At 49.3% G+C, this 15,620-nt stretch overlaps 1 protein-coding gene across 1 annotated transcript in view; it reads right to left on the bottom strand.

The window, feature by feature from the left end:
- LOC106748152 (tyrosine-protein kinase Drl-like) overlaps nt 1-15,620 on the bottom strand; it is a gene marked incomplete at its 5' end in the record, with an annotated part of 90,924 nt that overhangs the window by 13,874 nt on the left and 61,430 nt on the right. Inside the window, 2 exons of the mRNA XM_014626396.1 lie at nt 1,582-1,786; nt 7,640-7,814. Of these exons, the coding sequence (XP_014481882.1) occupies nt 1,582-1,786; nt 7,640-7,814 (380 nt within the window). The remainder of the gene's footprint in view (nt 1-1,581; nt 1,787-7,639; nt 7,815-15,620) is intronic.

The raw sequence follows: 15,620 nt of genomic DNA, 5'->3' as shown, positions 1-15,620 counted from the left end.
CGAGCGATCGATGCGCGAAACGTCTCGTTCCCCCCTCCCTCCCTCTCCCCCGGGGGTGCGTGTACTGAAAGCTGGCAGAAGGATCAAAGACGCGGCCGGCAGTTAGGTATGTCAAAGCAACGATAGAAACGGACGGTGGGATTCCGTTCGCTCGAAACGGAAATCGGCGGCACGCTCGAAGAGACGGAAGCCGAAGCGACGAAAAAGCGCGCTGCACGCGTCGAGCTTTGGCGGTCCCGTTTCGTCTCGTCTCGGCTCGGGGGTGGATGGGGCTTGTAGGTCGGCGGGTTTAGAATCGCTGAATAAAGAGCCGAAGCGCTGGAAAGGGTTGGGCGGCAAAGTTGTCCGTGGAAAGCGGCTCGCTCGGCCGCAAACTCGATAAAGTTGCGAGGCACTCGTTGTGTGTATACGACGACGACGAGACGGGGAGACGCGGGACGCGAGTTGAGACAGGGGGAGGGAGGAGTCGTCTCGCACTGTTTCCGCTTCCGGTAGCCGATGGCAGACGCCGAGTTCGCGATAGTGAAGCGGAGGAAGGAGCGACCGGGAGAAAATCGGATTTCCTGACGCGCAATGCGAATTTCGCCGTCCATCGTCGAGTCTGTTTCACGGACTGTTTCGTCGCGATTAGGAAAAAAAAAAAAGGAACGCGGCGAGTCTCGCGGACTCGCGCGCGGTTTCCCGCGTACACAGCGGAAAATCTTGTGTAAACTCCCAACACTTTCCACACGTTCCGCACGGTCCGCGTCCAAATTTTTGCGTTCGTTCGGCACAAAGTGAATACGTTGAATACCCGGGGAAGAAATGATTAAATATGACTATATAAAATCATAATATGAATTTGCCCATATATGTGGTTACGTATGATCGTGTATGTGTGGACGAGAAAAAAAAAAGATGTTATGTCATTTAATTAAACGTCGATATCGTGTGCTGTCAGAAGCGTTTACTCCGATTGCATTTGCATATAATTTGTAAACAACGGTATTTTTTCGCTCCGGACATATGTGATTGTGCACAGTGAAATATGGGCCGATTTCACACGTGTTGTTTTCTCTTCCCGGATAGTGAAGCGAGCAAACATGACATATCAAAACTTAACAGACGGCAACTGTTACCGAGGCGAAGTAACCTCCAAAGCCTGGATCTACAATGTGCTCCTTCTGTTTCTCGTTTCTTGCACCCGGTCTCCTTTCCATGTGCAAATGGACGTTCTTACGGAAGAAGGATAGAGAACGGGAAACGCATTGCGAGGAGAGCGCATTGCGGCCCGGGCTTAAAGCTTGCAAATGATCGGTAGGGTGCCGGGCGAGCCGGCCGAGGTTTCCGTCGGTCTTCTCCTTTAAAATAACATCAATTTTTCAATTTGACTCAATGCGACTCGGTTCGATCGAATTCGAGTCACAAAAATCAGCGACGCGAGATAACGTGAGGGACGACGTTTCACGCGGAGACGCATAATCGTGCGATCAGGCGCGATGAATGCGAATTCACGAGAGGTGGACGGCCCTTACGCGATACATCAGTCATCGAGATGAGCAATCCCGTGTGAAACGCCCGCGAAATCCTCTCCTCGCATACCTGGCTGAGATGCGTGACGTGGCTCGCCGCGTAGTAACTCGCTCTGGAGCCGCATGGCCTCGCGTAGAGCGGCTCGAGGTCGGCGATGGTGGCGTAACTTCCGGAATTCGCGCTTCCGGGCCGTGGGTCGACCCTAACTAAGACGGAACTTCTGGCCAGGCCACCGGTGTCAGCCGCGGAGTAACTGCAGCAGGGCAGAGTTTTCCTGAAAGGACGAAAGGATCTCAGCAGCCGCGCGATTGTTACACCTGGCTTAATTATCGTTACAATGGCGCGGCCCGGCCGCTCCACCCGTGAAAGCGGCAGCCCGGGGATAATTGTCAAGGATCCCCGCGGATCCCGCAACGCGAGCAGACGATTTTGCTGAAACAAATTTTAACACGCCGAGCACTCCCTACGACGGACTGCGCGCGAATCCGGGGACTCCGTCGTCGATTTTCGACGACGCTGCGGGGAGGATTATTTCCACCGACGTCTCTTCCTTTCTCTCTCCGCATGCGATATTGAAGTAAAAGAGAGAGAGAGAGAGAGAGAGAGAGAGAGAGATACGGAACTTCTCTCGGGAACCCGCGGCTATCGGTTACGTCGCCCGTTACATCATCGTCGAGCCGCTCTCCGCGTAGTCACTTCACGAAACGCAGTTACAACCGCGACTCGCCCTACAATGTGCGAGCAAACGTTCGCCGTAAGTGAATTTGGAATTTTCTCAAAGCGCCATACGCATTCGCACGGGTAGAGAGGGGAGGGGGACAACGTTTAAGGTACTTGATCTCCGGAGTCAAAAAGTGTGCGCCGTGACGCCGGCATTTTAACCGTTTTAATTTAGCCACGGGGGGGGGGCAACGACACCGAGAATCGCCGTGTATAATAGGCGCTTTCAGCAACCTCTCTCCCGCGAGACCTCACTCGCTCGTAATACACCCCGGGTTACACGCAGGGTTCAAATTATAACGTCGTTTACGAGATAGACGGTCGCTCCACAAAGTCCGGCAAATATACCCCTGCCGCTCCCTTCCTCTTTCCATCCCCTTCTCTTTCTCTCTCTTTCCTCCCCGGCAAAAGGTAGAGGGCAAAAGTGGGAAGAACGGTGTATTATCATATTTCAGAAAGCGTATCTCTCCATTCCGCGCCCAGTACATAACCCTCAACGAGGAATTATCATCGACAAGAAGTTCCCCGAGTACTCTCTATCTCTAGAAGGATTTACATCTCGTCCTGGACGAGCTCCCGAGAAGCTCAAAATAATCCTCTCTCTCTCCCACTCTCTCTCTCGCTCCTCTCCCCTCCGTCTCTCCTCCTCTCTTTCCTCTCTCTTTTCGCCGACTCGCGACAAAGAAGCGCGTCAAATTCGATTCCAGCCCGGAGAGCGGCGTTTTCCGCCCTCGACTCGACTAATTAACTCGCAAACGCGCGAGTATATACACGCCTCTTTAACGTCCCAACGTCCGTTGATTCGGCTTTTACACGAGCGTGTGTCTTTCTGTTTTTCTATTTTTTTCGCCACGCCGTTTCCAAACGGCGACGGTGGAGGAAACTTGCGCGGAAAAGGAGGAGGAAGGAGAGAACAGGGGAGGAGCGCGCAGACGATGACTGAAAAATCCCAGCTGAGAAATAGGAGAGAGAGCGGATATTTTTAGCGATTTATTGGCCGTTTCGTGCATGTAAATCTCGCCGCCGAGCGTATTTCGCGAAAAAGACGAACGGGAGAGGAAAACGCGCGCACACCACCATCGATTTCAAATATCCAAGGCGCGCGCGCGCGCCCATTCGTGTCCGTTTATTTTTACGCGACCCTTACAGGAAACGTTTCGCCGGCAGATCGACTTCCGGCGGGATCTGTCTGTGCCTGTAAAAGCCCGCCCTCGTCCGGGACAGAAACGTTAAAGTGTCGTTCGGGAAAGTAATATCACTTTTCTAACTCGCGAGCAGGTATTCGCGCTGAAATTTCCATAGATCGAGAATTTACGGCGGGAGGATCGGAGGACGTGTCGGCCGATGTTATCACCTCCGAAGTGAAGCCCGCGTAGCAACTTTTATTATAATCTGATAAAGTTTAAGCCCCCGTACAGGGCGTCCCGGATTCGGCGTCTCCTCCTACCCCTGGAAGGCAAGGAGGATCGATGAATCCGCGCGAATCTCTCGCACCGTGCGGAAAGAAATTCCGCAAAGAGCACATCTTAAATTCGCAGCCTCCTCCGTACGTCACGTGCGGCGGCCGTGACGTCATAAACGATCTTCGGCACAAAGGTGCCGGCCGTCCTCACGAACGAACGGGCCGGCAATTTGGATCCGAGGTCGGACGTCCCTCTTACGACGAAGAAGAAGGACGTCGTCCGCGATCCCACGGGCTAATCGAGTTTAGCAACGAAGCGCGAGAATAAATATTTCAGGTGCGCGCGGGAAGCAGGGGTTGGAAGTTGCCGGCGCTGCGGGGCCTCTCGCGAGGTGAATTTCGCGAGTGCCGGTAACTACGGGGAAAGTTTTCGCTCTTGCGCCGCCGAATCTCGAAGGCGCCTTTTGTACCGCCGAGTTCGACGCGGCGAGGGGTTGCGACCGGGGGAACGACGAGGGCGGCCGTGTTCGTTCGAGCGAACGGATGTAAAATCTGCAGTTTTACCCGCCGGCGGGGACGTTACGCGACGACGGCGACGGAGGGAGAAGAGACCGAGGGAAGATCCTCGTTTTTCCGCGTGTTATCAGGCCGGAGAGCCTCAAAAGAGCTAATATATCCCGGGAGAGACAATTGGCCTGCGTCGTCGTCGTCGTCGGGCGGCAAAGGAGAGCGAAAAGGCGGCAGTAAAGTAAGGGCGCCCGGGCCTCCTTATAAAGGGGGTCGCTTTGTGCGCGCGATAAATATTTGACGTCTTCCCCCGCGAGACGCGAGATCATCGTTGCAGATGATCGCGCGCGCGAGAGAGCTCGATTGCATTCGCGTCACGCGCCGGCCAATCGCGCGTTGTTTGTTTCCGCGCGAACATCTGTTGCTTTCTTTTCCCGAACGCTCGCCGAAGCGGCCATCCGGATATTGATTTCAATTCCGCGATGCGGTATCGTCCGTGTAATATTTCAATCTCGCGTAAAATAACACCGGAGTTAACGTAATATATCTTCCCGCGCGCGCGCGCGCGCTCTTCTCTTTTTATCGCTACGGCTCGGCGAGGAGAGGCTATTTTTTTATGCATTACAGAACTATTGTAATTTTGCCGAGAATAGCGTGATGAATACCTTTATGCAAAGCGTGGAAATAAACGCGCGTGATCTTCTCGCCGAGAGTCGGAGAGAGAGTCCCTCTCCTCCCTCCCTCTCTCTCTCTTTCCTTCTCTGGGACTCCGGGAGGTCGCTGAAGACAAATCCGCGCTGTTTATCGCTTAACGAGAAAAATTCGCGCGAGACGGGACGACATCAAAGGAGCTAATGAATATCCGGGTAAAAGACAATTCGCCCTCTTTGAGGGCAAACAATGGGGGGAGGGGGGAGGGGGTTCGGAAGAAAGTGGCAGTGAGAAGCGGGGAGTAGCTTTTGCTTCCGTCCGTCTCCCCTCCCCGCTCGCAGGTTTCTGTCTTGTCCAAGTTCCTCGATTATGCCCCGAAGTGGAGGCACCGAAATGGAACATTCGATGCGCCAAAGCATAAAATAATTACAGCGAAAATAACGATCGAACTTTCCGCAGCGCGGGACGAAAGTTTTCGCATAATGTTCCACGTTAATAACCGGCCGAGCGGCGCGATACCGCGCGGTACTCGAGAGAGATCCGCTTGCTGCGTTTAATGGGAAAAATTTACGACCGAGGCGCTTCCTTCGATTTCCTTGTTTTTTTCTTCCGGTTTTCCAACGGGAAAACAGAGGACGATCCCTCCTGCGGGACAACCGGGAAGAATCGCGCATACGAAACAAGTGTGAGACAAGATGAGCGCGTAACCAGGGTTGCGGCGAACTCGGATCGCAAAACAAACGAGGATCAACTTACAAGATCGCAACTGATCTTATTTCTATAACTCCTTCCTCTTCCTCAATTTGTCCCGCAAGAGAAATTGCAAGCTGGCGACGCTGTAAATTGATCGTAACCTTTCGCTTGAGATAGCGTTCTTTCTGTTAAATAATCGGTGGGAGGAGTTCCGTTGAATGAGATCAATCAAATTTTCACTCAAACAAATCATATTTCGTACAAGCACACGTTGTTTCTATGAAACGAATTCCAGCCAAGTGAATCGAAATATTCTAATATTTAAAGAGACTGTTTTCTCGATGTGAGAGGCTCCTTCGTAAATTTATGATTCACTGGAAAAAGAAAGACTTCCCTGTAACTTGACTTAACTACCTGAGTAACAAATGTTAATTTTGAGCGGGATTCAGACCGGTACACAGACGCAGGCAATATTGCAAACACAGAGATACTAGTTGTTCGTTTCTCATCAGCGCAACCGGAACTTAACTGATTCTGAATTAACGCGATGAGTTCGCGCTATGAACGCGAGGTAAAACGGAGGACCTCCCACGTTTCGAGCTTACTGTGAGAATGAAAGGACAACCTGTACATAAAATGGACGAGGAATCTTCGCGATTCACGGCAATAGGTGAGTAATCAGCATCGACGGTATCCTCGTCCGCGAGGAACGAGCGCGATATTAATTTCAGAAGATGCCGCAGCGGGTGTTCGCTTGAGACTCAACTTACGCGCTCAGTATCTCCCTCTCTCTCTCTTTCTGTCTCCCTCTTCTTCCCTCGGTGAAAAGCCGTCGGCGAACAAAGAGAAGAGCACGGATATGGAAAGAGAGGTAAAAGCGGATCCTCCCGACCCCTAACATCCTCCTTACATTCTCTCCCGCAGGAGTATCCCCCGGAGGGGCCGGAGGGGAGAGGGTGCGTATAGCTATGCAATAAAATGTCGGCTGCCGTGCCAAGCGGCCGACGGATCACCGACGGCTTATTGAAAGGATATTTCATTCGGACGAGTTCCTCCTATCCAGCTTATCCCCGCGAATTTCCCGCGGGGGTGCGGAAATCTTGCCGTCACTCTCTCTCTCTCTCTCTCCTCCCCCGCACCCTTCTGCTCCTCCTTCGGCTCGCCATAACGGCTTGTATCGTCGTGCTCGGCGGAAAATTCGCGGCACCGCGCGGAACACGCGCTCTCGCGACTTTTCACTCGAGCGACTCGCGGAAAATGAGAGCGCGCCCGGCGATACGTGAAAAGCCGCATTTACGGCGTCGCCTTATGACGACGGCGCGTCTTACGTAATGGAAATCTCTTCCTCGAGCACCGATTTATTTTGCGAACGGAGGCGGGGGGACGGGGTAAGGGGGAGGGGTGCGGTCCTTTGAAACGCGAATTTAATAAGTGATAGAACGAAGAACCGCGACGCGCGCGTCCATGTTACGTCCTCCGTCTCGTCTCTTTCAGACGGACCACCGCTCGCGGAAAACGCGAGTCGGCTGCTTCAGCGAAATAATTATCGTTCCGTTATTGCACGGAGTTGTTATTCGTGGCTGTAGCGTTTTTCATAACGCGCGTCGCGCCAGCCGGTTGTCCCGACAAAAAGGAATTGAGGCGAGAAAACTCGCGGAGATAAAATCAAGAGAGTCCTTTCTTACGCTTCGCACTGAAAAAATTGTATTCCCGCGCGGTCTTCGTCTTTTGAAGCAGTCCGAGCGTGAATTCATTTTCTTAGGAATATTTTCAAACTTTAACTGACATCAATCCAAACACGATCTATATATACGTAAAATTAGAAACAAGATCGGCCATACCGAAAGTGAGATAATCGAAATCAAAGTCAACATTGTTAACATTATCACAGATACAAAAACGGTTTCCACCGTTTCAATTCTGGCAACCAAATCACTTTCGTGGTTTCAGTAAAAAGAAAAAAAAAACGAGAAGACGACAAAAGGAACTTGTGCAAATATTATAAAGAAATTACAAAATCGCTGATCATCCAGTTTTACAAAAAATGATAATGCAAAGCAAAATAAAGGATGCATCATCGTTAAGTGACTGTTATTCGTTAAGGCGCTCGGTTTGTTTTCTTCATTCGGTTGAAAATGAAGAATTTCTACTCACTGCGATTCTTGGACGCGGGCCTTGCTGTTGCGAATGTACAACGCGGTCGCAACAATGCCGACGACCAGTATTAAGGCGAACGCACAGGTAGCTGCGACGTAAAATGCACCCGCACCGTTCACCAGCGGGCCAGGCTCCAGACGCACCGAGTCGTTCATCGGAGGAGTCTCCACACCTGCGAGCGGGTGCAAGTCACTTCATCTTTTCACATATAACCTCCCATAATCCATACACACCGAGAAAAAGGTTTCTCCAGATTGATTTCTATTTGTTTGAAACTGAAATTTGTTTCATAAAAACGAATATATACGAAATATTCGTTTGAGTAAAACGAATATTCGTTTTACTCAAACGAATATTTCGTATATATTCGTTTTTGAAGTAAAACGAAATATTCGTTTGAGTAAAAATTGTATCGTCTCACTCAAGAAAACGATTATTTATTAACAGAAAGAACGCTATTCTGTGAAATAATACGTTTCCGACCGGATGAAATATTATTCGGTCACGATAAATATGTAAAGTGAGACGATTTCTTTCTAAGAAAATTGTCTTTCGTTTCAAACCAATTTTTTTATCGGAAATAAAAATATATATTCGTTGAGAAGTCTAGCGATCGTGCTTATTAATCGAAACGTTAGTTTCTTTGGTACATGCCGATGATGAAATTCGTTCGGATGCGGTGAAATGGATGAAACTTGGAAAAATCTTTCTCTCAGTGTACTTATTTCTTCATCACTTTATTATTTCGTATTTTCTTCGTATCATTTAATTTTCGAGTCGCCTTGAATTTTTCACCCCGAAGCACCTTCGTTTGATGTCCCCCGTCGATATCGATCCTCCGCCTCCGCGCGTCGCGTTTTGTTTTATTCGACGCTTACGTTTCTACGCTCGTCGCGAAATAAACGCGTTTAATCCGCCAAACTCGCGCCGACCGCCATTATATAGTATCGGCAATCTATTTTGTCAATTGGAACATTTCCACTCGAGCCACGTGTGCTCGAGATCCGGAATCTATCGAGAAGCGATCCCGGACCGGATCCATTGTTTATACCTATCGCGGGGCTATCGACCGGCTGGCTACATCGGCGAGCCGATGGAAAATGCCGAAAGAGATCTCGCTTTGACGGTGAGTCGTTGGCCGCAAACCGCAAAATTCCCGACAAGTACAGAGCGACATCGCGATTTCGCGCGCGATTTGCTCTTACCTCGCGTAGCCGCGCGCGAACCTCTCACGCGTCGAGCCGTTTCTTCTCCGCTGCGTCTCGACGCTTCAACGTATAATCGGTTCCTTCTCATTAGGCGCCTCTTAAGCCGAACAAAGTTTCCGCTTTCGTTATTTCGGAAGCTGTTCTATTCCTAAGACACATGAAACGCTAAATGCAGCGCTCGCAGGAACTCCCGTTTAAACGCAGCTTCTAATTAAACCTCCTTAACGTAGCTGGCCCGTAAATTTATTTTCTCAGGAATGTCTTCTTCGAATTTTAACAGCACATCAATGCTGTTAAAACACAATCTGTACGCGTGTAAAATTAGAAGAAGGCTGACCATACCGAAATTGCGATAATCGAAGTCGAAACCAACGCTATTTGCATATACCATACACTGAAGAAAATAATTCGTAAAATAAACGAAATATATCTTGTTAAATATATTTTTGCAATTTAAATCAATATTTGTCGGATTTACGAAAGAAATTCATTAAACGTAATATCCTTTTAAATTTGCAAAATAATTTTGCAAAACCACGAGTTCCTAGATTAAAAAGTGTAATTTCTTTGATTTAAAATACCGTTGTACGAGAAAAAGCAGATGACGTATTTGCAAGAAAAAAGAAAATGGGTTTCTTTAAATGTAAAAATTGCGTGTTTAAATAAATATTTGCATTAACTTCTGAAGAATAATGAAAATGTAATGCAAGTCGGAACTTCGATTGAAAAATGTCAACTAGTAGCTAAAGAGACATTTTATACATTATGTGAGTTTGATTGATACTCCCTTGCTGTACGTGTGTCAAAGCTGTACATCATAAATCATATTTCAAATCGTCAAGCACAAGACTTGTCGAGCCTCTTCGTGTTGCACATTAACCATTCGCCTTCCTGCCGGTATTGTCGCGGAACAACTACCGTATTAATTCATCTCGCCTGCTGGAGTCGACCATTTCCTCCTCTTTCTTGCAATTTTCGAGTGGTCACAGGAATCTCGCGAATTACGCGTATATCGCGATTCAACGTCCTATTCGAGGCGCAACTCGGAGCTAGCGAGATCTCATCTCTCGATATAAAATGTCTCAATACAGTTGTTTCCTCCATCCTCGGCGGAAAAGCGCGGGAACGCCAACTCTCTCTCTCTCTCTCTCTTCCGCCGTTATCTCGCCGTCTGATATTTCTTTTCTCTCTATTCTTTCCCGTGCGTCGCAAGAAGGGAAGTCTCGGGTCGAACAGGCGGCGCGTTGTCGTCTCTTATAAAGGTAAATAGCGTGGCCTAGACGGGGGAACTTTAGAGCGCAAGGGCTCAAAAGCTTTCAAGAACCGTGCACGTCAGCCTCCGCTAGGATATGCCGAGGAAAGGGACGCATCCCCACGCGCGGGGACGGCTGAAGGGAGGGGGGGGGGTGGAGAAGGGAGCGTCATGATAAAATTAAGTAAACTCCATCAGCTCTTAACTCGTCCCCGAGATTATAGCGCCGTATAATCCCTAAATGCGTTCCTTCATCGGCGCGTTTCCCGTCCTGAGATCTAAAACAATTCTTCGTTCTCCGGCAAACTTGTCCTCTTACATACACCGTGAACGAGTAGAACCGCTGTTATCGTTTCCTTCCGGTCTCTTTCTCTCTCTCTCTCTCTTTCATTCCTCTCGCCTGCAAAACTCGCGCACGAGTAATTGTTTCGGATAACTGTTGCAACCGATTGTAACGGAGAACTAATTTGTGATTGCTTTCTTCTTTCGACTTAAAAACTTGAATTGCGACTCGACGAGCGTAGCTCCTGCCTTCCTCCGCTTGCTCGATTACAAAGATCGATGACTTATTAATCGAAACGTTAGTTCCTACGGAGCATGCCGATGATGAAATTTTTGTTTGGGTGCGATAAAATGTATGAAATCTGAAGGAATCTTCTTCTCAGTGCACCGATTAAATTCCGATCCTCCGGATTTGGAAATTATGCAGGTTAAAGCTGCAGGAGGTTCTATTTATTTTTAAGGAGATATATTTATCCGAGAGCCGAAGTTTCTTATTGCGGAACGGGGTGGTGTGTCTACGTGTGTGTGCGTGTGTGCGTGCGCGATAGTGTGCATGGTCTCATCCAAGTAAGTAACGTTAACGTCAGCCGCGAAGATAAAAAGACGCACCACGACGCGGGGAATATCTCTGAAACGTTCGTTAACCGGTCGTACCGGCCGCGATGAAAATGACAGTGCATTAAGAGCGCACGTTGTTCTCGCGGCGGGTGAAAATCCACCACGGACAACGGAGTATTAAGACATCGCCGACGGTGGTGGTACCGCAGTCATCGCGCGATAGTTCTTTCTTCCCTCACGTCTTTCTCGTCGCGGAAGCAACTAAAAAAGGGACTGGAAATGGCTTTTTGTGCAAGAATAAATTCGTAATCCCCTCTGCGACGTCATATCAAATTATCACGCACGTACCCGGCCGCGCTATTGTCGCTTCGTTCCCGCGCGTGAAAAATACATCGGCCTTTTACATAAAATTAATTAATTATCTCACGAAATATCTCACTAATCTCCACTTTAATCACCGTCGAAACCGTCGGGAAAAAGAGGTATCAGCAGCTCCGTTGAACATGTTTCCTCCGATTTTCCAAATTGTCGTTCGCATTACTCGCGACTTATGACGTGGAAGTGATCGACATACGAACGTTCAAATAACCATCGATTCTTCTCAGTTTCCTCTCTCGGTTACTACTGTCACGTTTACCTTCAATAACAATCGTAAACACGATCCTTCAGTTCTGCAATTGCATTACCCGCTCTGATAAGCCTCGTTAATTTATCTTATCTCTCTTTCCCCCTCACTCATTCTCCCATCTTGCAAATGGGAAACGTAGAATTCGTGCCTCCGCCTTTGGATAACGTGAACGAAGCAGATCAGCTTTACGTGATAGTCGAAGTGGAATACCGTGGACGCGAGCTACGAAGACGACGACGAGAAAGAAGGAGAGAGAGAGAGAGAGAGAGAGCCGGGAAGGAGTTTGCTCGAGCGCGATGAGACGTGCGCAGGAAGCAGTAGGAACAAAAAGTTAAATAAATCGTAGCGGCCCTCGGCGCTGCATCGCAACTTCTTAGGGGTAAACTCACGTCGTTCCTTTGCCGGAGTCCCTCCATCTTCCTAAAACGTTTCTCTCACACGCTACGACGCGTCCGAAATACGGATAAATGCTTTCGAGAGGTTCCCGAGACTCCTTCCCGCACTGCAGCTACCGGCCGGGCTCGCATTTTTGCCGCGCGCAATCGACCGTTTCTTACCGCGCTCTTATTATCTTCCTGTCTCGTATTTCGTATGATATTACACTTTTCGGCGGGGCGAGTGCGAGCATTCGCGACGCATTCGTAACGCGCAACCGGCGAACATTCCCGCCGTATGTTCTGTCCGAGCAACGATGCGCTCGCGGCGCGGTGTGATTTTACCATGGAAACATTAGCTGAAACTACGATATTTCTTACGGCTGCGGAAAAATAGCGACTGCCGGTTAGTTTGGGAGACTAACGGGACGGGATGAAAATAGAGACGGGAAAAATTCTACTCGCCACGTCTATTTTCTTTTTTTTTTTTTTTAAGCGTTCATACGCATCACACGCGATGCATTAACTATGAGCCATTTGGCGCGCATTCAACTACGACGATAGCGGCGACCTGCGCTAAAGAGAAAAAAAAATACGCTGCTTTATTTGATAAGCGAGATTTCAACCTCGTGACAAACAACCCGCGTGACTTCTAATCCCGGTCCTCCTCACGCCCGAAAACCGGTTTCGGTTACGTAAGAAGAGTAAAACAAATCGCCTTTACAAGTCGATTCGCGGGATCCATTCGGCGCCGACGACGCGAAGCTGGTGCGCGTGACACGATTTTACGGTACGGATTAATCTTCCCTCTCGCGCGATTTCTTTATCCGAAGATTATGCAGCGCGAACAACGCCTCCGTTCTCGCTCCTTCTTCGGTATCGAAACGCGACGAGGTAAATCGATCACGTTGCTCACAGCACTCGAAGGAGAGCGGAGTACCCGTCGACGTAAGTTATCGCGAACGTCCCCGAAACTTCGAGACTTAAGAGGCCACTGCCACGGAGTCGGGAAGGCGTGTTAAGAGCTGCCGCGTATCTCAATTAAATCCGGGCGAGCTATGCTATCCGCCAGCATCAAACAGACCTTAACCGAGATTTACGGAGGTCCGGAATTAAGTCTCCGGAGGATTAACAGGGTGACCCTTCGCGCGAATCGCGCCTTTCCCGCCGCTCGAGCCGCCGCCTGTGGATTTTAGAAACAAATCTGGCCGTGAGGCACCGCGTAAATTACGGAATTACATCTTCCTGCGCCGCCCGCCTCTGTGTTTACTTTATTCCGGAGGAAGTAAGAGAACCCAACGGCGCGTCGGTTCAGAAAGAGGCGATTTCACGCACCGTCTACGCGCCCTCGAAATACGCACGAGACGTGGCCGCAGGGGCCACGTCGAGGTAAAACGACCGCTAACGTCAGTCGTGAATATTTTGCTTTTTTTTCTTTCTCTTCCTTTTAATACTCCCGACGCAGCGTGCGTGAAAACTCGCGAAAAACATCCGGTAATCCAAAACGTCGATATTTTCCTCTCTCTCTCTCTCTCTCTCTCTCTTTGAAGCACGTTTGCGCGATGAAAAAATATGAATATCCGTAAAAACGCGGAGAACGTAAGGTATACCGTTGTCCCGCGCCGTGGAAAGAATACCTGACGCGCGCGCGGGATTATCGAAAATTGAAATACAGGACGCGAAAGAGTCGAGGATCGAGAGAATCAGTGTAGATCGTTGAAATCTCTTTCAAATTGACAGCGGCCGGGACTTTCCGATATATATAAATATATATATGCATAACACACATACACACGGACGCGCGCACACATGCGGTCACCACCTCGTCGACGTCGGGTTTGAGGGCGTTGTTCGTACCCCACGCGGGAAATTCGATTATTTTCGAGTGATCTCGAGGCGTTTTCAGATCGCTGCAGGACCCTCTCGAGTAAGGATCTCGGAGGAGACTCGTCAGGCCGGCGCGATCCTTTGGCCGACGGCGGCAGCGGACGGGGAAGAAGCAAATTCGACAAAGCGGGAAATCTGCTCTCCAGGAGTACGCGACTACGGCCGCGGAGGCCGCTTACTTATTTTCGTTTCCTTCTTCCGGCCCTCCCTCTCCCCCTTTTCGTCCATCCCTTCGTCCACCGTCTCCATTTTTCTACGCGGCCGACCCTCTTGATCTTCGACGGAGGAGGGATCCTCGCCGCTTTCTCTTCTCTTTCATTAAATACACCGACCCCTGGCGAGATTCAATTTTACTCGGCGGATTGCTTTTTGTTGTACCGTCGCCTGCTTCGGTAACCGGATCCGCGCTTCTCTCTCTCTCTCTCTCTCTCTCCCCTCCTTTCTCCTTCTCTCTTCTTCCTCGTCTTTTCGTTCTTCGCCTCTCGCTCTCGCCCTCTATCGCTGCTGTCCTTTGCCGGTGGATCGTTTCTCTCGCATATCGCGCAAACGCATATACTTTCAAACACGAACAATATCCAGTTACGTGTCCTGGCGCGTACAACGACTCGAAAAGGAGAATATTCGCCAAAATTCTAGAGTCAAAGTTACAGGACCGAATGTTTCCACGATTTAAGAGGGAATTCAGCAAATCGGCGAATGTATATATACACATATATATATATATATATTCAGCACGCGAAATGTATTCTCATTTATGTAAGTTGAAGCAATGCTATTTTGAGAAACGACCGCCAAGTCGCGACAAATTGTCGGTCAGAAGCGCAGGAAGAACTGAATTCAATTTTACAACGCGCTTTGTCCATCTCGTTCTTTTCTCTCGGAACGTGACTCCTCTCTCTCTCTCTCTCTCTCTCATCTTCTTTTATAAATGAGGTACAAAACTATCTTCCGCCTAAAGCGGAGAGTAAATCTTCTCTTCTCAACTTTAAAAGGAGATACAATACTCCAGCGCGCTCTGCGGGCTCCCGTTTATTTCGCGTGCGGCGTTTATTTACCGCGGGCGAGCTTGCGCAAAGTTCGTCGTAATAGTAGTCGTATGGAAAATCTGCGTGAAGGATCGGCGTGCCGTTATGGCGCGCGCGCGAGAGGATGACGAAAATCGGAGCTATTTGCCAGATTGCATTCATCGCCGCTCTGTGTTTTTTCAGAAAACACGCGTTTTCGAGGTCGCGAAGGTTTGCGGAGTCGAGTGAACCGGCTGTGTGAAGTGCCTTTCGTATACGCTTACGAGCACCCTTGTCGGAAGTGGCGCGGAAATTACGTTTGTAACTTCTCTTTCTCTCGCCCGCCAGCTCCGCTCGCTCCCTCGCTCGCCCGTTATAACATTTCCACTCGTTACGTAAACTACGCCTGTATATATAATTTCATTATCTAAATATTATTACTTAAACGCGCGCGCGCGCGCGCGCACTACGTCTGTATTATATTTATAATTCAGCGGTATTTATTTAGCGAAAGGCGACCGAAGGCGACCGACCGTTGTTTCGAGCCGCCGGTGCCGCCAAAACGCGCCGTAAAATAAATTCATACCGCGGAATTATATATACCAATTTATTATACACCGCAGAACGCATTCGTACAAAGTAAACGCTTTGAACGTTTCGAACTGCGCGTTAAATCGCGGCGGAACGTTCGCGAGCCGCCTCTCGATAACGCGCTCCGCTAACAGTTCCGATCGTTGCGATTCTTTTTCGGGGGGGGAGGGGGAACGCGAAAACAAAAAGAAAAT

This window comes from Dinoponera quadriceps, unplaced genomic scaffold, assembly GCF_001313825.1.
Source record: "Dinoponera quadriceps isolate SergipeBrazil2010 unplaced genomic scaffold, ASM131382v1 scaffold2600, whole genome shotgun sequence".
In the NCBI taxonomy this organism is placed as follows: Eukaryota; Metazoa; Arthropoda; class Insecta; order Hymenoptera; family Formicidae; genus Dinoponera; species Dinoponera quadriceps.
The sequence above is the reverse complement of the archived record's forward strand: the minus strand, read 5'-3'. Positions and strand labels throughout refer to the sequence as shown.